The sequence below is a fragment of the Vitis riparia genome, chromosome 9, assembly GCF_004353265.1.
Source record: "Vitis riparia cultivar Riparia Gloire de Montpellier isolate 1030 chromosome 9, EGFV_Vit.rip_1.0, whole genome shotgun sequence".
Classification (NCBI taxonomy): domain Eukaryota; kingdom Viridiplantae; phylum Streptophyta; class Magnoliopsida; order Vitales; family Vitaceae; genus Vitis; species Vitis riparia.
The window spans coordinates 6,167,187-6,188,521 of NC_048439.1; the positions used below are offsets into that span (position 1 = coordinate 6,167,187).

The 21,335-nt window shown below is 29.3% G+C and overlaps 2 protein-coding genes across 3 annotated transcripts; both read left to right on the forward strand.

Moving 5' to 3' along the window:
* The first annotated feature begins 6,748 nt into the window (after positions 1-6,748).
* LOC117922355 (disease resistance protein SUMM2-like) lies at positions 6,749-17,893 on the forward strand. Of its 2 annotated transcripts, none has more exons than XM_034840482.1 (2): positions 6,749-9,646; positions 17,539-17,893. In XM_034840482.1, the coding sequence occupies exon 1, from the start codon at positions 6,921-6,923 to the stop codon at positions 9,603-9,605; it is 2,685 nt and encodes an 894-aa protein (XP_034696373.1). In that variant the 5' UTR covers positions 6,749-6,920; the 3' UTR covers positions 9,606-9,646; positions 17,539-17,893. The 2 variants fall into 2 exon arrangements, with proteins under 2 accessions (XP_034696373.1, XP_034696374.1); XM_034840483.1 differs by having other exon boundaries at positions 17,545-17,893.
* LOC117922358 (disease resistance protein SUMM2-like) lies at positions 14,015-16,846 on the forward strand. The gene is made up of 2 exons (XM_034840488.1): positions 14,015-14,181; positions 14,221-16,846. The coding sequence occupies exons 1-2, from the start codon at positions 14,113-14,115 to the stop codon at positions 16,540-16,542; spliced, it is 2,391 nt and encodes a 796-aa protein (XP_034696379.1). The 5' UTR covers positions 14,015-14,112; the 3' UTR covers positions 16,543-16,846.
* Positions 17,894-21,335: the final 3,442 nt, after the last annotated feature.

Below are 21,335 nucleotides of genomic sequence, written 5' to 3' on the forward strand. Positions count from 1 at the left end.
AATGTTTTTTAAAAAATACTGACAAACAGACTCTAACTCTTATATTAATTAATTTTAAAAATTATTTCAAATTTTAAAATATTTAAAGGTAAATTTTAGAAACATAATGCAAATACAAGTTACTATATTTTATATGAAAGTGAGTACTAATTTCTATTTCTAAAAATAAAAATAAGAAATGAATTCAAATTATTAGTACTTAATAATTAACTAATTAATTAGTGTTTGAATACAAAAACATATATGATAAATTAATAAGTTTCTTATATGTTTGGAAAAAGTATATGTATAAAGTGTTATTTATTGAAAATGTTTGATAAATTAATAAGATTCTCACTTAAGTTTCATTTTATTTGAATTTCAGAAACAATAGTATAAAATTAGAAGAAAATCAAGTTGATCTTGTCAAATGATGGTGAAACATAATTTAGAAAACAAATCAGGAAGAAAAATTTAAATAATTGTATATTCTACATTATAGTGGAGGCATCAAATATTTGCCTATTATCATTATTATTATTATTTTTTATGAATTTATTCATTGAACACACAAGAGCTGAGTCACACAATCCATACCGGCCAAATGGTAAAGCTATAGTTCTATAATGTAGTCCAACTCTTTTGTCTCTTATGATGATATACCTATTTTTCATTAAATGATAAAGCTATTCTAAAAATATTCTTTGCAACAGCATCTTGTTCTTTTCCAAGTGGTCAAACAATCATCCTCATTATTATTATTATTATTTTAATACCACAACTACTCTACCTAATCATAAATAATAACAAATGGTTGCAAGCTGTTTTCCCAATAAATTTAGTTTTGAAAACAATCATCTCAACTATGCACTCTACCTAATCATCAACAATAAGAAATGGTTGCAAGTTGTTCTCCCAATAAATTAAGTTTTGAATTCTCCCAATAAATGAAGTTCTGAAAAGAATCATTTAGTTGTATGGTAGTTTACTATCTTTATATGTAAGGGTTTTTTGTTCTCATATGTATAAGGATTTTTTTATTTAAAAGAATAAATTCAATTATTATTAATTATTTTTTTTTTGGTAATTTTTTAATCAAATTTTATCCCTTTTTTTTCAAATTTTTTTAATAATATTTTTAATAATTTTGTAAAATTTGAATATCAATCTTTTGTAAAATTTTACATGTTCATCAAAAATCTTTTTAAATTATGTGCCTTTAAAATATATTAAAAGTGTAAAGCACGCAACCAAAGGTAAGAAATATTTGAAAATTGAGGTTGATTATGGTGCCTATAATATTTTAGTCACAAATACTTCTATAAAAAACTTTTGTAGATCATATTAAAAATAAAATAAAAAGGAAGTGTTAGGAAGATACAAAGATGCATGATAAATTAATAAGATTAAGTGGTATTTTAATTGAATAACTAAGACAACGAGGATAAAAATAAGAAGAAAAAACAAACTTGTATTACGACTTAGTAACACTAGAGAAACATCATTTAAAAAATAGAATAAAAAAATTGGATAATTTATCATCAACTTTGATCATTCCCCACACTATTTATCATAATTTATTCATTAAATATTACACAACAGCGGAGTCATAGAAACCATATTGACTAAATAATTAAATTAAGTGAAGTCTCTCTTATCTTCTATCATGCTCTACTTAGATAAAGCTTATAACATTAAAAAATGAATTTGATGGCATATTTTCTTCTTTCATATGGCCAACTTCTTTAACCATTATTTTAATCCCACAACTTGTCTAACTAATCGTAAATAACAATTATCGTTTCTATCAATGTTTATTATTTCCAGTTAGTTTATTCATTGTCTAACTAATCGTAAATAACAATTATCGTTTCTATCAATGTTTATTATTTCCAGTTAGTTTATTCATTGATTCATTGAATATGCCAGGGTTGAGTCACACAATCCATTCAAGTCAAATAATTAAATGAAGTCACTCTCCCTTGTATTAGATGATATAGCTGTAATAATAGAAAAAGAATCTTGCAATAACATCTTGTTTTCTTTCATATGGCCAAATAGTCCGCGTTAATATTATTTTAATCTCACAATTTCTCTAACTAATCATAAATAAATAAGAATTGGTTGCAAGCAATTTTGTAAATAAATTAGAGTTGGAAATGAATTAATAGCTGCATAACTAATCTTATTAGTTACAACAATGCATGGAGGGCAACAATAATATAATTTAAAATAAATAAATGCAATTAACATTATTTTCTTGAAACCCAAATAGTTTCATTCTTTTATGAAATTTTTTTATACCTCAAGCTAATTATTTTAGAATATGTAGTGCACTAGGTTGAAATCAGTAATTCCGACTTCAAGTCGTATTAGAAGAATTTTAGGAATTTGAAAGCTATTGAGAATGGATGTATTAGTAATTAGTTTTTATATCCAAACCTTATAATATGTCTAAGAAAATTTGATATCTAAATTAAAGACTTTATATCATAAATTCCTTTTTAAGCCAAACAATTTAATGGTTTATTTGCAATTTTTAGAAAATCCAAATCAAGATGTCAGGATCAAATGTGAATTAGTATTAAATTAGTTGGTAATCTATACCATAAGAATGAAAGAAAAATTGTTAATGAATCAAGTTATTTAACTAAGTTGCTAATTTTATTCAAAACATTACTGAATTCACTTTACATGCTTTCTTGGTTTTATATCATTTTTTTTTTACAAATCATCTTGAAGATATGATTTCTCCCCTAATTAATTTTTTTTTTTTTAAATTAAGAAATCATCTCTTGAAGAGATGATTTCTCCCCTAATATTCTTTTTATTTCAAAAATCGTCTCTTGAAGAAACGATTTTACCCCATAAATTTTTCTTTTTTTTTTTTTTAATTTAGAAATCCTCTTTTGAAAAAATGATTTTTTTTGTTATTATTATTTTTAAATAAAATAAATCGTCATTTTAAAGATAGGATTTAAATAATAATAATTTTTTTTATTTGATAAAAACTACAATAAATTTAGAATTATTTTTATGACTAGGAATTATCTTTTTAAACTATAGTACTAAAGAAGTGAATTTTGGTAGGGTGGCCGTCATCCAGCTGGACCTTCAAATGCAAAATAAAGAAGTGGATAGACGTGGTATCCAGGCTCCAGCTGGACTCTCAAATGCGAAAATGGAGATTCGTTTATCCCAACTCACAACTCTCTCTGTGCCTTTTTTGCTTTTTGTCCCATCCAATGCCCTTCACTCTTCTCCACCGCTGCGCCTCCACAGTCCACAGCACTCCTTCTCAGGCCTACTTTGGTCAAATCAAAAGTCCTCAAACTGTATCCTTTTTAAAATTGAAAAGCCCAGTTGAATTCCTTTTTAAAATCTTTTTTTAAAATTTCAAAATTAATTATTAGGAATTCTATGGCGGCCATAGTAGCTATTATAATATTATGAACACTTTTGGCTATGTTTGGTTCCAAAAAATTTGAAGGAAAATGCAAGGGAAAGAAAATACAAAGGAAAAGTAGAGGGAAAGAAAAAGTGGAGGAAAATAAAAAAATAGATTAAAAGTTGATAAATTATTTTTTTTGTTACTTCAAACTCATTTTATTTATTTTAACTCATCAATATAAAGATTAAATAATTTAAAAATACATAAGTTTTTAATTAGTTTTAATCATATTTGATTTTCTTTTATATTTTTTATAGGACAACCAAACATAAAAAAATCATTTTCCTTTGCATTTTTTTTCTTTCCTTAGTATTTTTCGGAACCAAACATAACCTTTGGATACAATATTTCATACCAAACACACTTCTAATATTGTAATATTATGATCATTGAAGGGCGATAAGGGAACATGAAGCACAGTCTTCAACGAGATGTTGCTTGATTCATCATCCCAAAGCTCTCCATACTCGTCATTTCCCTCAAAACTAGCTAGTTCTTAATCCTCGTTGACAAAACCATGGGCAACATTTGCTCCATTTCACTCCCCGCTGACCGCATTGTCTCTAGCTTCTGGGATGGCACTACTGAGCCTGCAAATTACCTGCGCAAACTCCCTGAAAATCTGGTGGAATTGGGAACCGCTTGTGAAAGATTGAGGGAGTTAAGGAACGATGTGAAGAGGATGGTGGATATTGCAAATAAAAATGCATTAATATAATTCCGTTCTAAGTCATTAAAATATTTTTCTTGGATATTTCATATATCTCACCAAAAGAATATGAACTACAATAATATTATCGAAGAATCTTAAAAATAATTTTAATTGATTGGTTTCATTTGGGTCTTGTAATCCTATACTCTTAACTTTACTCATTCGTCAATTTCATTGATAAAATATTGTTAAAATTAATAATTATTAAAAAAAATTAAATTAATAACCTTTTTCAAAAACCATATTTATTTAGTACAATAAAATAAAACTTTCCTATATTATGGTAGAAGATGGTAGAGTACCCTCTAAAGAGAAAAGAATTGATCATAAAAATCAAATAAAATAATATAAAAACACTCCAAATAAAATTAGGAAAAACTTTATATAGGAGAGGAAAATTAAGTTAAATAAATTTGAAGTAATAAATAAAAGAAAAATTATTCATTTTAAATATAATTATTTTTTTTTCTTTTACCCTTCCTTTCTAATTTTTTTTCCCTTATATTTTCTTCAAAATTTATAGAAGCCAAGAGGGCTATGCAAGTTGAGAAATGATGTAAAAAGGGGAGATGGATCTAATCAGACAATAAATGAAGTGTTTGGATATTAGAAGTTCTAGAGTTTAGGCTTTTATTAGTAATATTTTTATGAAAAAACAAAAAATTTATCTTGCTTTTTCTAAAACTTTTTTTTCAAAATTTTAAAAATTTTGAGAAAGTAAAATTTTTTTAATCCTTCAATTTTAAGTATTTTAAAAAGTGTTTTCAAGTAATATATATATATATATATATATATACTTACTTTTGTATAAGAATTTTTATATTTTATTCTATTTTATAAATAAACATGAAAAATGTATCCAAACATATGCTAACTAATTCTCTTTAAAAATGCTTTTAATGAAAATATGCTAACAAATAAACTGCAAATAAAAATACTTTAAGCAAAATCACTATCAAGGGAGTCTAAGTTATAATAGATATTTTCATCAAGATTTAAAAGAAATAAGGAATTAAGGAAGAAGCTTCAAAATGATTTTAATTTAAACTCATTTCATTTGTAATCTTGCAATCCCATGCCCTAAATGTTCTCATTCATCAATTTTATTGATAAAATTTTATTAGAATTAGTAATTCTTAAAAAAATTAAATTCAAAACTTTTTAAAAAAATCCCACCGTTTATATTGTAATTTGGGTAGTCATTTCTAATAAAATAGATATTATCAATATTTTATTTTTTATTTATTTTCATTTTGGTAAAATTCTAGAATTACGTGAATTTTTCTTCTTAAAATAAGAAAGATCTAATAAAGAAAATGAGGGAAAGCTGCTACGCTAGATGGAAATATGTGCAATCAATTTACATAAAATTAAAATTCTGATTATTTTTATTTTTATTGTTTTTATTTAATCAAAATGACAATAAGCGGAATGAAAAAAAGAAACGTGAGAATTAAAAATTCTTCGTGGAAAACGTTGTACTAATATGGGCAATCATTATGTTTTCTTATGAGATGACCACTATATTAAAGGTGATGATCCCAATCAGAAGGCTTGACCACTTTATTAGTGGTGATGGTGATGGTGATGGTTTTCACATATATCATCATATGTCTTGTGCATGATTAAATTTTGTGGCTTAAAAATGAGGATTACCTATTTACCCCTTTAGGTAGTTTCAAGAATTAAGATAAAAACTTTTAAAAACCATATCAAGTTTCATGGTAAAATATCATCAACCCCGATTTAAAATTTTATCAAAATAAAAATTATTTTTAAGTAATATAAAATAGAATAAACTTTAATAAAAGTGATAGTGAAGATGATGGTGGGTACACTAAATGTATAAAATTGACGACTTTTAAATGATTTAAGATCTTAGATAAAGAAAAACTATACATCATATATCATCATATAATTGGATATTTATTCTTATATTTGGATAAGATACTTTGATTAAAGAAATTTATAGTTATGAAAAAAATTAAATTTTGTAACTTAAAAATATAAATTACCTATTTACTCTCTCCAAATGGTTTCAAGAATTAATAAAATCTTTTAAAAACTATATAGAATTTCATGGTAAAATATCAACTCTCAAGAATGTCAAAAGACTTAAAATTTTATCAAAATAAAAACTAATTTTCATTAATACAAAACAAAAATAAACTTTTTTTTTTTATAGAAAGTGACAATTAAAAGATTTTCAATTGAAAATATCATACAACGGGCGTTGATAGAATGTTAGCCAATATGTTTATGTAGAATTTAATTTGTGAAAAATGGATAAAAATCAATTGGCTTATTGATGGAACAATTAAAAGTGTATTCGATAGTGATTTTATAATATATTTTTATTAAAAAAAAATTAAGTCTAACAAAATTTAGACAACACTTTTACAAATATGAAAAATCACTTATAATTAAGAAAACAATTTTTATAATATTTTTCAAAGAAATATTTAATAGGTGATTATCTTAAAAACACTTTTTGATACAATATTTTCACACACTTCTAATATTGCAAAAAAATTGTCAATATATATCATTGATGGACACAGTCAATATACAATATGGGAATTACAAGTCGCTTGGAATCAAATTAAGTTACATCTGAAGGGCAATAAGGGAACATGAAGCACCGTCTTCAACGAGATGTTGAAGCCAATACCTATACCTTCTAAACCAACTCCTCTCTTCTGCTTGATTCATCATCCCAAAGCTCTCCACACTCATCATTTCCCTCAAAACTAGTTATTAATCCTCTTTGACAAAACCATGGGCAACATTTGCTCCATCTCAATCTCCGTTGACCACCCTATCTCTAGTTGCTGGAATCGCACTACTGAACATGCAAATTACCTGTGCAAACTCCCAGAAAATCTGGTAGCTCTGGGAACTGCTTGTAAAAGATTGGGGGAGTTCAGGAACGATGTGATGAGGAGGGTGGATATCGCTGAGAGGGAACAAAAGCAGCGGCTCGACCAAGTACAAGGGTGGCTTTCAAGGGTCGAAAATCTGGAAACTCAAGTCAGTCGACTCATTGAAGATGGCACTGAGGAGATTGAGAAGAAATGTCTCGGTGGTTGTTGTCCTAGGCGTTGCAGCACCAGATACAAGTTGGGGAAGAGAGTGGCTAGAAAGTTGAAAGAAGTGGACAATCTAATGAGCCAAGGATTTTTTGATCTGCTGGCTGAGAGGTTACCTTCACCTCGCGTAGGTGAAAGGCCAAGTGAAGCAACTGTCGGCATGGATTCGAGGCTTGACAAGGTTCGGAGCAGCATGGACGAAGAACGAGTGGGAATTATCGGCCTATATGGGTTAGGAGGTGTTGGAAAAACCACCCTCTTAACCCAAATCAATAATGCTTTTACTAAAACAACCCGTGATTTTGATTTTGTGATCTGGGCTACAGTTTCCAAAAATGTAAACCTTGAAAACATTCAGGACGAGATCTGGAAGAAGATAGGGTTTTGTGATGATAAATGGAAAAGCACAAGTCGAGAGGAGAAAGCTACGAGCATCTGGAGAGTCCTGAGCGAAAAGAGGTTTGTGCTGTTGCTAGATGATTTATGGGAGCGGTTGGATTTATCAGACGTCGGGGTCCCATTCCAAAATAAGAAAAATAAGATAGTATTCACTACTCGATCAGAAGAGGTGTGCGCTCAAATGGAAGCTGACAAGAAGATCAAAGTGGAATGCCTAACATGGACAGAATCCTGGGAATTGTTTCGAATGAAGCTTGGAGAAGACACTCTCGATTTCCATCCTGAGATATCGGAGCTCGCTCAAGCCGTCGCACAAGAGTGTTGCGGTTTGCCACTTGTGCTAACTACCATGGGCAGAGCCATGGCTTGTAAGAAGACGCCGCAGGAATGGAAACATGCAATTAGAGTGTTCCAAAGCTCTGCCTCAAAATTGCCAGATATGGGGGACAGAGTGTTTCCTCTTTTAAAATACAGTTATGATTGCTTACCCACCGAAGTTGCCAGATCTTGCTTCTTGTATTGTTCTCTATATCCGGAAGATGCTGAGATGTCAAAATCAAGTTTGATAAACCGTTGGATTTGTGAAGGCTTTTTAGATGAATTTGATGACTGGGAGGGAGCAGAAAACCAGGGTTACAACATTATTGGCACTCTGATTCATGCATGTCTATTAGAAGAAGGTAATGTTGATTATAGAGTAAAACTGCATGATGTAATCCGTGATATGGCATTGTGGATAGCTCGTGAAACTGGGAAGGAGCAGGACAAGTTCTTGGTGAAGGCCGGCAGTACGTTAACTGAAGCTCCTGAAGTTGCTGAATGGATGGGGCCAAAAAGGATTTCACTGATGAATAACCAAATCGAGAAACTAACAGGGTCTCCCATTTGCCCCAATCTCTCAACTTTGTTTCTTGGGGAAAATAGTTTGAAGATGATCACTGATAGTTTCTTCCAGTTTATGCCAAATCTAAGAGTTTTAGACTTGTCAGATAATAGCATAACTGAATTACCACGGGGAATCTCTAATTTGGTTTCACTACGATATCTCGACCTATCACTCACTGAAATAAAAGAGTTGCCAATTGAGTTGAAGAACCTGGGTAACTTGAAATGTTTGGTGTTGAGTGACATGCCTCAACTTTCTTCAATTCCAGAGCAGTTGATATCAAGTCTTTTGATGTTGCAAGTGATTAATATGTTCGACTGTGGAATTTGTGATGGTGATGAAGCCTTGGTTGAGGAATTGGAGTCCTTAAAGTACTTGCATGATTTAGGTGTCACTATAACAAGTACCTCTGCTTTCAAAAGGCTTCTAAGCTCTGACAAGCTAAGAAGCTGCATTTCCATGGTATGCCTCAGGAATTTCAACGGTTCAAGCTCTTTCAATATAACATCTCTCGGCAATGTAAAGCGTCTCGATGTGCTCCGTATCTCAAACTGTGGCTCATTGGAAGATTTGGAGATTGATTGGGTTGGGGAAGGAAAGAAAACAGTAGAATCTAATTACCTTAACTCAAAGGTCAGTTCCCACAACAGTTTCCACAGCCTTGAGTTGGTGGGCATCGAAAGCTGTTCGAGGTTGAAGGACCTCACATGGGTTGCTTTTGCTCCAAACCTTAAAGCGCTTGCAATAATTGATTGTGATCAAATGCAAGAAGTAATAGGTACCGGTAAATGTGGTGAATCTGCAGAGAATGGAGAGAACCTGAGTCCATTTGTCAAACTCCAAGTACTTACGTTAGATGATCTACCACAATTGAAGAGCATATTTTGGAAAGCCCTGCCATTTATCTACTTAAATAGAATCATTGTACGTAATTGTCCACTTCTAAAGAAGCTGCCACTCAACGCCAACAGTGCCAAGGGACATCGAATTGTCATTTCCGGACAAACCGAGTGGTGGAATGAAGTAGAGTGGGAGGATGAGGCAACTCACAACGCTTTTCTTCCATGTTTCGTACCTATTGAAGAATAAGGGCCTGCAGCAATCTCAGAGAGGCTACGATGCGATTCTCGGTGAGACCCTTTTCACAATTAACTATCATTTGATCCTGAATGGGTATTGGTCCAAATAAAGCATTCAATTATACTTAAAAAATACTATTCCATTTCAAACATATAAGGCAATTGATTGCAGGTTTACAAGGAATCATCTTGTTATTGGAATTCAAAATCTACAACTTTTGCGATTATGTTTAGTTATTAGAAAGTATTAAGGAAAGAAAATAAATATTAATGAAAATAATTTATTTTTTGTATTTGGTTATATTATGAAAAAAAAAAAAAATCAAATATAAATAAAATTAGTTTGAAATTTACATATTTTCTAAATTGTTTAATTTTTATATCGAAAAGTTAAAATAAATAAAACAAATTAGAAGTAGCATATAAAAGTAATCTAGTAATTTTAAATTTATTTGTAATTTTTTTCACTTTTTTTCCTTGCATTTTTCCTTTTTATTTTCTTTATATTACAATTCCCTCAAATTAGAAGTTTTTTTTATAATTAATTTTACATATAAATTGAGTCATTGCTATATATTAATATGAATAAAAATTGTAAAATCATTTTTCTTGACTAATCTTGTAAAATTATGTAAATTGATATTATTTCTCATAATAATTGTCAATAAAATCAAAGAACCATTTTTTATGTTTTTATTTTAACATTAATAAAGTCAATAATCATTTTTAAATAAATTTTGTGAGGCTGTATGAATTGAGGTTTCTTTTGTATATTTACATTTATAAAAAAAAAATTGTTTCTTTTGAATTATTATTGTGAGACCACGTACATTGGGTTGTTTTGTCTTGTGGCATCAATGAAATAAGGAAAATCATTTATTTCACAAGGTTCCTTTTTTATTATTAATTTTTCCCTTTATACATGTATCAACTTTCCATATGTTCATACTTCTTCATTTTGTGTCTGATTTATTATTTAATTAATTCTTTTAATTTCAATCATTCTATTAAAAATAATATAAAAAGTCACTGAAGAAAATCTCGGCTTTCTTAGCATTAAAGTCTTACAGGGTAAACTTAAGGCCATGCTACCACAGAGAGGCCCCAAAATGTACGATTTTTCTTTGTTATATCAATGCAAACAACCATCTGTCCATTAATTTTAATTTAAGTGAAATCATTTTACTCCATAAATCAGAAGTTGCAGTAGAGGAGTAATGGAAGGCGTTCATAATTTTGGGTTGGGCAAAACGTGCTTACTGGGGGTAGTGGACAATAAAGAAGCGAATAGAGGTAGTCGACTGGTAGGGGCCTGTCATCTAGCAAAAATGGAGATTCGTTTATCCCAACTCACAAGTCAAAGTCACGAGTAGTGTGTGGATTGGCAATGGCAGCTGATGTGACTCATGAGAAATGGCAGAGCGCGTCATCTCTCCTTCTCGCCTCGGATGCTCACTGTCACACTGTTCCCCACTCTTTTATCAACCTCAATGTCCCAATGCTCACTGCCAGTTGGATATTTTTTCAATATTGGCCCCCCAGGCCCTTCCAGCCTGTCACCTTCCCTACCTTCTCCGAAGTCTCTCTCTGCCTTTTTTGCTTTTCCCATTCCATGACCTTCACTCTTCTCCACCACTGCGGCTCCACAGTACTCCTTGTCAGGCCTAATATAAAATCAAAAGTTTGCATTAGGTTCTAATTTTAAAATTTTGAGGAAGTGAAAATTTTCTACTTTCTTAAAATTCAAAATTTTAAAAAGTGTTTTTAAATATAGAATATACATATTATAATTTTTATATTTTATATAAGATTTTCTATTTTTTAAAATAAAACTGAAAAATGTATTAAAATATACACTAAGTGTTTCTCTTTAAAAATATTTTTAATGAAAACACAATTAAAAAAAATGTTGCAAATAAAAATGCATTAATATAATTCCGTTCTAAGTCATTAAAATATTTTTCTTGGATATTTCATATATCTCACCAAAAGAATATGGATTACAATATTACCGAAAAATCTTTAAAATAATTTTAGTTGATTAATTTCATTTGGGTCTTGTAATCATATACTCTAACTTTACTCATTCATCAATTTCATTGATAAAATATTATTAAAATTAATAATTATTAAAAAATATTTAAATTAATAACCTTTTTCAAAAACCATATCTATTTAGTACAATAAAATAAAAATTTCCCATATTATGGTAGAAGATGGTAGAGTACCATCTAAAGAGAAAAGAATTGATCATAAAAATAAAATAAAATAATATAAAAACACTCCAAATAAAATTAGGAAAAACTTTATATAGGAGAGGAAAATTAAGTTAAATAAATTTGAAGTAGTAAATAAAAGAAAAATTATTCATTTTAAATAGGGGAGATGGATCTAATCAGACAATAAATGAAGTGTTTGGATATTATAAGTTCTAGAGTTTAGGCTTTTATTAGTAATATTTTTATGAAAAAAACAAAAAATTTATCTTGCTTTTTCTAAAACTTTTTTTTCAAAATTTTGAAAATTTTGAGAAAGTAAAATTTTTTTAATCCTTCAATTTTAAGTATTTTAAAAAGTGTTTTCAAGTAAAAAATATATATACTTGCTTTTGTATAAGAATTTTTATATTTTATTCTATTTTATAAATAAAGATGAAAAATGTATCCAAACATATGCTATCTAATTCTCTTTAAAAATGCTTCTAATGAAAATATGCTAACAAATAAACTGCAAATAAAAATACTTTAAGTAAAATCACTATCAAGGAAGTCTAAGTTACAATAAATATTTCCATCAAGATTTAAAAGAAATAAGGAATTAAGGAAGAAGCTTCAAAATGATTTTAATTTAAACCCATTTCATTTGTAATCTCGCAATCTCATGCCCTAAATGTTCCCATTCATCAATTTTATTGATAAAATTTTATTAGAATTAATAATTATTAAAAAAATTAAATTCAAAACCTTTTTAAAAAACCCCACTGTTTATACTGTAATTTGGGAAGTCACTTCTAATATGGAAGATATTACCAACATTTTATTTATTATTTATTTTCATTTTGGTAAAATTCTAGAATTACGTGAATTTTTCTTCTTAGAATAAGAAAGATATAATAAAGAAAATGAGGGAAAGCTGATACGCTGGATGGAAATATGTGCAATCAATTTACATAAAATGAAAATTTTGATTATTTTCATTTTTATTGTTTTTATTTAATCAAAATGACAATAATTAAGCGGAATGAAAAAAAGAAAGGTGAGAATTAAAAATTCTTCGTGGAAAATGCTAGCTGGTTGTACTAATAAAGGTGATGGTGATGATGAGTAGGGGGCAATCATTCGGTTTTCTTATGAGATGAGTGATGATCCCAATCAGAAGGCTGACCACTTTATTAGTGGTGATGGTGATGGTGATGGTTTTCCACATATATCATCATATGTCTTGTGCATGATTAAATTTTGTGGCTTAAAAATGAGGATTACCTATTTACCCCTTTAGGTAGTTTCGAGAATTAAGATAAAAACTTTTAAAAACCGTATCAAGTTTCATGGTAAAATATCATCAACCCCGACTTAAAATTTTATCAAAATAAAAATTATTTTTAAGTAATATAAAATAGAATAAACTTTAATAAAGGTGATAGTGAAGATGATGGTGGGTACACTAAAGATATAAAATTGATGACTTTTAAATGATTTAAGATCTTATATAAGGAAAAACTATACATCATACATCATCGTATAATTGGATCTTTATTCTTATACTTGGATAAGATACTTTGATTAAAGAAATTTGTGTTTATGAAAAAAATTAAATTTTGTAACTTAAAAATATAAATTACCTATTTACTTCCTCCAAATGGTTTCAAAAATTAATAAAATCTTTTAAAAACTATATAGAATTTCATGGTAAAATATCAACTCTCAAGAATGTTAAAAGACTTAAAATTTTATCAAAATAAAAACTAATTTTCATTAATACAAAACAAAAATAAACTTTTTTTTTTGGATAGAAAGTGACAATTAAAAGATTTTCAATTGAAAATATTATACAACGGACGTTGATAGAATGTTAGCTAACATGTTTATGTAAGATTTAATTTGTGAAAAATGGATAAAAATCAATTGGCTTATTGATGGGACAATTAAAAATGTATTCGATAGTGATTTTATAAAATGTTTTTATTTTTAAAAGTATTTTTAAAAAGAAAAAGAAATTAAGTCTAACAAAATTTAGAAAAACACTCTTAAAAATATGAAAAATCACTTATAATTGAGAAAAAAACTTTTATAATATTTTTCAAAAAAATACTTAATAGATGATTATCTTAAAAACACACTTCTAATATTGCAAAAAAATTGGCAATATATATCATTGATGGACATAGTCATAATAATTACATTTCCCACAAATTTTCTAGAAACCAAGCATATTAATGGGAATTACAAGTCGCTTGGAATCAAATTAAGTTACATCTGAAGGGCAATAAGGGAACATGGAGCACCGTCTTCAACGAGATGTTGAAGCCAATACCTATACCTTCTAAACCAACTCCTCTCTTCTGCTTGATTCATCATCCCAAAGCTCTCCACACTCATCATTTCCCTCAAAACTAGTTATTAATCCTCTTTGACAAAACCATGGGCAACATTTTCTCCGTCGAAATCTCCGTTAACCACGCTATCTCTAGTTGCTGGAATCGCACTACTGAACATGCAAATTACCTGTGCAAACTCCCAGAAAATCTGGTAGCTCTGGGAACTGCTTGTGAAAGATTGAGGGAGTTCAGGAACGATGTGATGAGGAGGGTGGATATCGCTGAGAGGGAACAAATGCAGCGGCTCGACCAAGTACAAGGGTGGCTTTCAAGTGTCGAAAATCTGGAAACTCAAGTCAGTCAACTGATTGAAGATGGCACCAAGGAGATTGAGAAGAAATGTCTCGGTGGTTGTTGTCCTAGGCGTTGCAGCACCGGATACAAGTTGGGGAAGAGAGTGGCTAGAAAGTTGAAAGAAGTGGACACTCTAATTAGCCAAAGACCTTCGGATGTGGTGGCCGAGAGGTTACCTTCACCTCGCCTAGGTGAAAGGCCAAGTGGAGCAACTGTCGGCATGGATTCGAGGCTTGACAAGGTTCGGAGCAGCATGGACGAAGAACGAGTGGGAATTATCGGCCTATATGGGTTAGGAGGTGTTGGGAAAACCACCCTCTTAACCCAAATCAATAATGCTTTTACTAAAAGAACCCATGATTTTGATTTTGTGATCTGGGCAACGGTTTCCAAAAATGTAAACCTTGAAAACATTCAGGACGAGATCTGGAAGAAGATAGGGTTTTGTGATGATAAATGGAAAAGCAAAAGTCGAGATGAGAAAGCTACGAGCATCTGGAGAGTCCTGAGCGAAAAGAGGTTCGTGCTGTTGCTAGATGATTTATGGGAGTGGTTGGATTTATCAGACGTCGGGGTCCCATTCCAAAATAAGAAAAATAAGATAGTATTCACCACTCGATCAGAAGAGGTGTGCGCTCAAATGGAAGCTGACAAGAAGATCAAAGTGGAATGCCTAACATGGACAGAATCCTGGGAATTGTTTCGAATGAAGCTTGGAGAAGACACTCTCGATTTCCATCCTGAGGTATCGGAGCTCGCTCAAGCCGTCGCAAAAGAGTGTTGCGGTTTGCCACTTGTGCTAACTACCATGGGCAGAACCATGGCTTGTAAGAAGACACCGGAGGAATGGAAGGATGTAATAAATGCGTTACAAAGATCTGCCTCAAATTTTCCAGTTTTGGGGGACAAAGTGTTTTCTCGTTTAAAATACAGTTATGATTGCTTACCCACCGAAGTTTCCAGATCTTGCTTCTTGTATTGTTCTCTATATCCGGAAGATTATCAAATGCCAAAATTAAGTTTGATAAACCGTTGGATTTGTGAAGGCTTTTTAGGTGAATTTGATGACATGGAGGGAGCAAAAAACCGGGGTTACAGCATTATTCGCACTCTGATTCATGCATGTCTATTAGAAGAAGGTAATGTTGATTATAAAGTAAAACTGCATGATGTAATCCGTGATATGGCATTGCGGATAGCTTGTGAAACTGGGAAGGAGCAGGACAAGTTCTTGGTGAAGGCCGGCAGTACGTTAACTGAAGCTCCTGAAGTTGCTGAATGGATGGGGCCAAAAAAGATTTCACTGATGGATAACCAAATTGAGGAACTAACAGGGTCTCCCGATTGCCCCAATCTCTTAACTTTGTTTCTTCGGAATAATAATTTGAAGATGATCTCTGATAGTTTCTTCCAGTTTATGCCAAATCTAAGAGTTTTAGACTTGTCAAGGAATACTATGACTGAATTACCGCAGGGAATCTCTAATTTGGTTTCCTTACAGTATCTCGACCTATCAGAAACTATCATAAAAGAGTTGCCAATTGAGTTGAAGAACCTGGGTAAATTGAAATTTTTGGTGTTGGCTTTGATGCCTCAACTTTCTTCAATTCCAGAGCAGTTGATGTCAAGTCTTTCAATGTTGCAACTGATTGATATGTTCAACTGTGGAATTTGTGAGGGTGATGAAGCCTTGGTTCAGGAATTGGAGTCCTTAAAGTACTTGCATGATTTAGGTGTCACTATAACAAGTACCTCTGCTTTCAAAAGGCTTCTAAGCTCTGACAAGCTAAGAAGCTGCATTTCCAGAGTATGCCTCAGGAATTTCAACGGTTCAAGCTCTTTCAATATAACATCTCTCGGCAATGTAAAGCGTCTCGATGCGCTCTCTATCTCAAACTGTGGCTCATTGGAAGATTTGGAGATTGATTGGGTTGGGGAAGGAAAGAAAACAGTAGAATCTAATTACCTTAACTCAAAGGTCAGTTCCCACAACAGTTTCCACAGCCTTACGTGGCTAAGTGTCGAAAGGTGTTCGAGGTTGAAGGATCTAACATAGCTTGTTTTTGCTCCTAACCTTAAAGTGCTTGCAATAATTGATTGTGATCAAATGCAAGAAGTAATAGGTACCCGTAAAAGTGATGAATCTGCAGAGAACGGAGAAAACCTTGGTCCATTTGCCAAGCTCCAACAGCTTCACTTAGTTGATCTACCACAATTGAAGAGCATATTTTGGAAGGCCCTGCCATTTATCTACTTAAATAGAATCCATGTACGTAATTGTCCACTTCTAAAGACGCTGCCACTCAACGCCAACAGTGCCAAGGGACATCGAATTGTCATTTCCGGACAAACCGAGTGGTCAGAGAGGCTACGATGCGATTCTCGGTGAGACCCTTTTCACAATTAACTATCATTTGATCATGAATAGGTATTGATCCAAATAAAGCATTCAATTATAGCATCTTTCCATGGTCGTATACCTGCCACATACTGATATACTTAAAAAATGCTATTCCATTTCAAACACATAAGGCAATTGATTGCAGGTTTACAAGGAGTCATCTTGTTATTGGAATTCAAAATCTACAACTTTTACGGTTATGTTTAGTTATTAGAAAGTATTAAGGAAAGAAAATAAATATTAATGAAAATAATTTATTTTTTGTATTTGGTTATATTATGAAAAATATAAAAAAAAAATCAAATATAAATAAAATTAGTTTGAAATTTACATATTTTCTAAATTGTTTAATTTTTATATCGAAAAGTTAAAATAAATAAAACAAATTAGAAGTAGCATATAAAAGTAATCTATTAATTTTAAATTTATTTTAAAATTTTTTTCACTTTTTTTCCTTGCATTTTTCCTTTTTATTTTCTTTATATTACAATTCCCTCAAATTTTCCAAGAACTAAACATAGCCTACATATAATGATCAAATATGATCTTACAAACCAACCCATATAAAAATTTAAGCCCAATCTTGTGGCTTTTCTAATTTGGTTTAATAAGTCAATGGTATATATCCTTATGCAATCTTATTTTGTTTAGTTGCAGAATATAACTTCATATGTCAGAAATGCTTCCACAATCTTCACTCAATAAGAATCCATTGTTGTCCAAGGTTGAAGGATATGAATGGCTTATTTTCATGCCAACTTTTTAGTATGTTGATGACATTGTAGACTGTCAAAATAGAACATATAATTACTTATCTATGTGAGGTAAACTGTTGGTTTATGTATGTTGTTTCATAGTGTTTGTGTGAATATGTTGTTTCTCTTCGAATTGCAATATTACATTTTTTGTATTCTAGGGATTGTGAGATGCATTTTATGATTTGTGTAAAAAATTTGAGTTGGATGGCTTTCTTTAATTGCTCTACTTGAATGGAAGAGCATGTACATGATATCTTTGCTTGGAAACAATCTAGTGTATAATTTCAAAAATATAATCCTATTTTCAAATAGAAAAGATAGTTGAGTCATGGTACTCCTGGACCAACTAGGAATTGTATCTTTGTTCGTGGAGAAACAAGCATTCTTGAGAAAAAATCAAGTCACTCTTTGTACAAAAATTTTAAGGGAGAACTTGCCCAAGTCATGGGTAGACCATAATTGGGGCACCTTAGCTAATAATGGTCCCATTTGGTTCCCTATCTATGTTTATCAAATACACCTTTTCATAATTGTAATGGGAATGGAGTGTGGGATTTATACAATATTAAAGCATGTATTCCTTAATTTTGCAATATGTTAAAGAGGATGAAACATTTTTATTTGTTGCAATTCAAGAGCATGTACGAAAATGCTCTCCCCTTGTGTTCAAAATAGAAGAACTCATTTATCTTATGTCCATTAAACTTTTTTCAAAATTTTGAGAAAGTGAAAAATTTTCACTTCCTTAAATTTTTAAATTTTTTTTATGAAGTGTTTTCAAGTATACAAGGTATTTACTTGTTTTAGTATAATAATTCTTATATTTTATATAATACTTCCTATTTAAAAAATAGAAAATAGAATATGTATCCAATCACACACCTAAGTGATTCTCTTAACAAAAGTACTATAAATAAAAATACTTTAACGAGAATCACTCCCAAATGTGTTCTAAGTTATATTTTCTAATGAACCAACTTTTCTATCAAAAAAAATTCTTGAGTAGACAATAATTTATAATTAAATGTAAAACATTTTTACTCCATGATAATTTTTATTTATCTTTTTCCCCTTTAATATCCACCTCTCAATATCTTGGTATTTTAAACTAAGGATATAATTTTATTAGTTGTGCGCATGACATTGTCTTACATATGCATGTACGGTTTTTTCTAAAATAAATAATTAAAAATTTCATTATTAAAAAAAAAATAGAATCAATAATATCTTATTTTTATATAATACCAGAACTAACAAATTTCTTACCATTTTTATGTTCATAAAAAAGAAATAAATAAGTAAATGTGTGAAACTAATAAAAATAATTATTGATTTATGGTAATTATTTGGAATATATTAATATTTAATTGATGGAGCATTAGCTTAGCTTAGCTATCAAATCACTTTTTTTTTTTTTTTTGTTTATATTCAAATAGTAAGTTATTCTATTTGAAACTATTGTTAATGTAACCAGTATTTAAAATCACTTTTAAAAATCTCAAGAAATAACTTGAGGTGATTTGTAAACAATCACTTGATATGATTTTCTTAAAAATCATTTTTTAATACAATAATATGTTACAAAAAAAATTATCAGAACATCTTTTGTTCTTTTTTAATTTATATATATCTATAGTTTTGGATATACTTCCCATCTATACAAAATACAAGAACTCTAATGCATAAAACAAAATATCTATCTTGTGTCTTTAAAACTTTTTCCATAATTTTGAAAATTTTGAGAAAGAGAATTTTTTTAATCCTCAAATTTTAAAAAATATTTTCAAGTATATAAGGTATTTATTTTTGTCTAAGAATTTCTATATTTTATATGAGACTTTCTATTTTAAAAACAAAAATGAGAAATGTATCTAAATATATAAGTAATTCTCTTTAAATATGTTTATAATGAAATCGTAACTAACAAAAGTGTTGCAAATAAAAATACTTTAAGTAGAATCATTCCCAAGCGAGTTCAAAGTTATAAGAAGTATTTTTTGTTAATATTTTAGATCACCAAAAGAAATTATAAGGGATTGCAATATTACAAAAAAAATTAAAAATGATTTTAGTTTAAGCTCTTCATTTGCAGTCTTGCAATCCCATGCCCTAAATTTTCCAATTCATCAATTTCATTGGTAAAATTTTATTAAAATTAATTATTATTAAATAAATTAAATTTAAAACCTTTGCCAAAACCATATCCATTTAATTGCAATAAAGCGAAACTTCCTTGTTATCATGGTAGAGTAAAGAGAAAAGAATTGGTTTTAGAAAAGAAAAATATAAAGAAAAAGAAAAATGTTCCAAAAACTCCTAAAAATTCCAAAATCCAAGGGTTGAGATCCAAAATATGGAAAAACTTTATTCAACTGGAGTTGGAATAGAACTCACTTGGAGTTGCAGTAAAACTTACTTTTGGTTGCATATCATAATTTCAGTTAATCTCATTTCTAATCAACCCAAGTAACAATTAATGGGAAAATAAAGTTTAGTAAGGGAGAACTCATCTCTCTCTATTAAAAATATCTTCAAGATTTTAGTGCATTCACGTATCTTTTTATTGCCTACCCAATAATAAAGGTCATTTTTTAAAAGTTTTCTCACTACTTTTACTAATATTAGTTGTCCAAATATTTTAACTTTAGGGTCATGGTATATTCTATTTAATAATACTTGTATTTTTAATAAGAAAGTATTCAATACATCTACATTTATTCTACCACATTAGCATTAATATAGTATAACTGTTCATTCATTTTTTGTCATCTCAATACTTCTATAAAGGAAGAAAAAAAATGTTATTTGGATTTGAAAATAATTAATAAAAGCTTTAAATTATTAGAAAAATGAAGGGAGAATTGTGTTTTGGGCCCAAAAATTAACATTTGGTCCCCCAACCACCTATATTTAAGCCCAAGACCCAAACAAAGTATGAAAATTAAGATGAAGGATATCGTCTTTCATTAATTGCTAAAATACCCTTATTCCTTATATGCCTACAAGTGAGTGTGAATTATATATATATATATATATATATATATATATATATATATATATATATATATATATATATATATATATATATATATATTTTTTTTTTTTTTTTTCCTTTTCTATTCCCTATTAAATATTACTCATTTTTAACTTTTTTTTTTCCATTTTATTCCAATATATATTTCTATTTTATGTCAAATAAAAAGCAATAATATTTTTTTATTTTTCATTTTTAAAGATATTGAATCTTTTTGCTCTTATTAAAAGCAATGATAAAATTTTTGAGATTTTTCATTCAAATATTTTTTATCTTTTTGTATTTATCTTTTAGTTTAATTTTAATTTTTTATTTTAAATTTATATTACCCTTTCATCTATATTTTTCTCTTATTTTTAATTATTTTTTATATTTTCTACATTAACCATATTTTAAAAAATTTTAAAATTAATTATCACTTCACTTTATCATATATATATAGCTTTTTAATTTTTAATGTTTTTATTTTAAAATTTTTAAAAAGATAAATTTGTTGAAAAAAATAACTAAGTGTGGACCCCGCATTTCGGCTCATGCGTTTCCCACTCGATGGCGAGCTTGATTTTTACTTGAAAAATTGATTTGTTGATTAAAATTGACTTGGAGTAGCCACTTATTTTTATTTTGTTTTTAAAGGGTAAATAAAATAAGAAAGA

Coding starts and splice junctions, on each gene's coding strand:
- LOC117922355 (XM_034840482.1), top strand. CDS start 6,921: ATGGGCAACATTTGCTCCATCTCAATCTCCGTTGACCACCCTATCTCT.
- LOC117922358 (XM_034840488.1), top strand. CDS start 14,113: ATGTTGAAGCCAATACCTATACCTTCTAAACCAACTCCTCTCTTCTGC. Junction 14,182..14,220: donor TGATTCATCATCCCAAAGCT/CTCCACACTCAT, acceptor TAGTTATTAATC/CTCTTTGACAAAACCATGGG.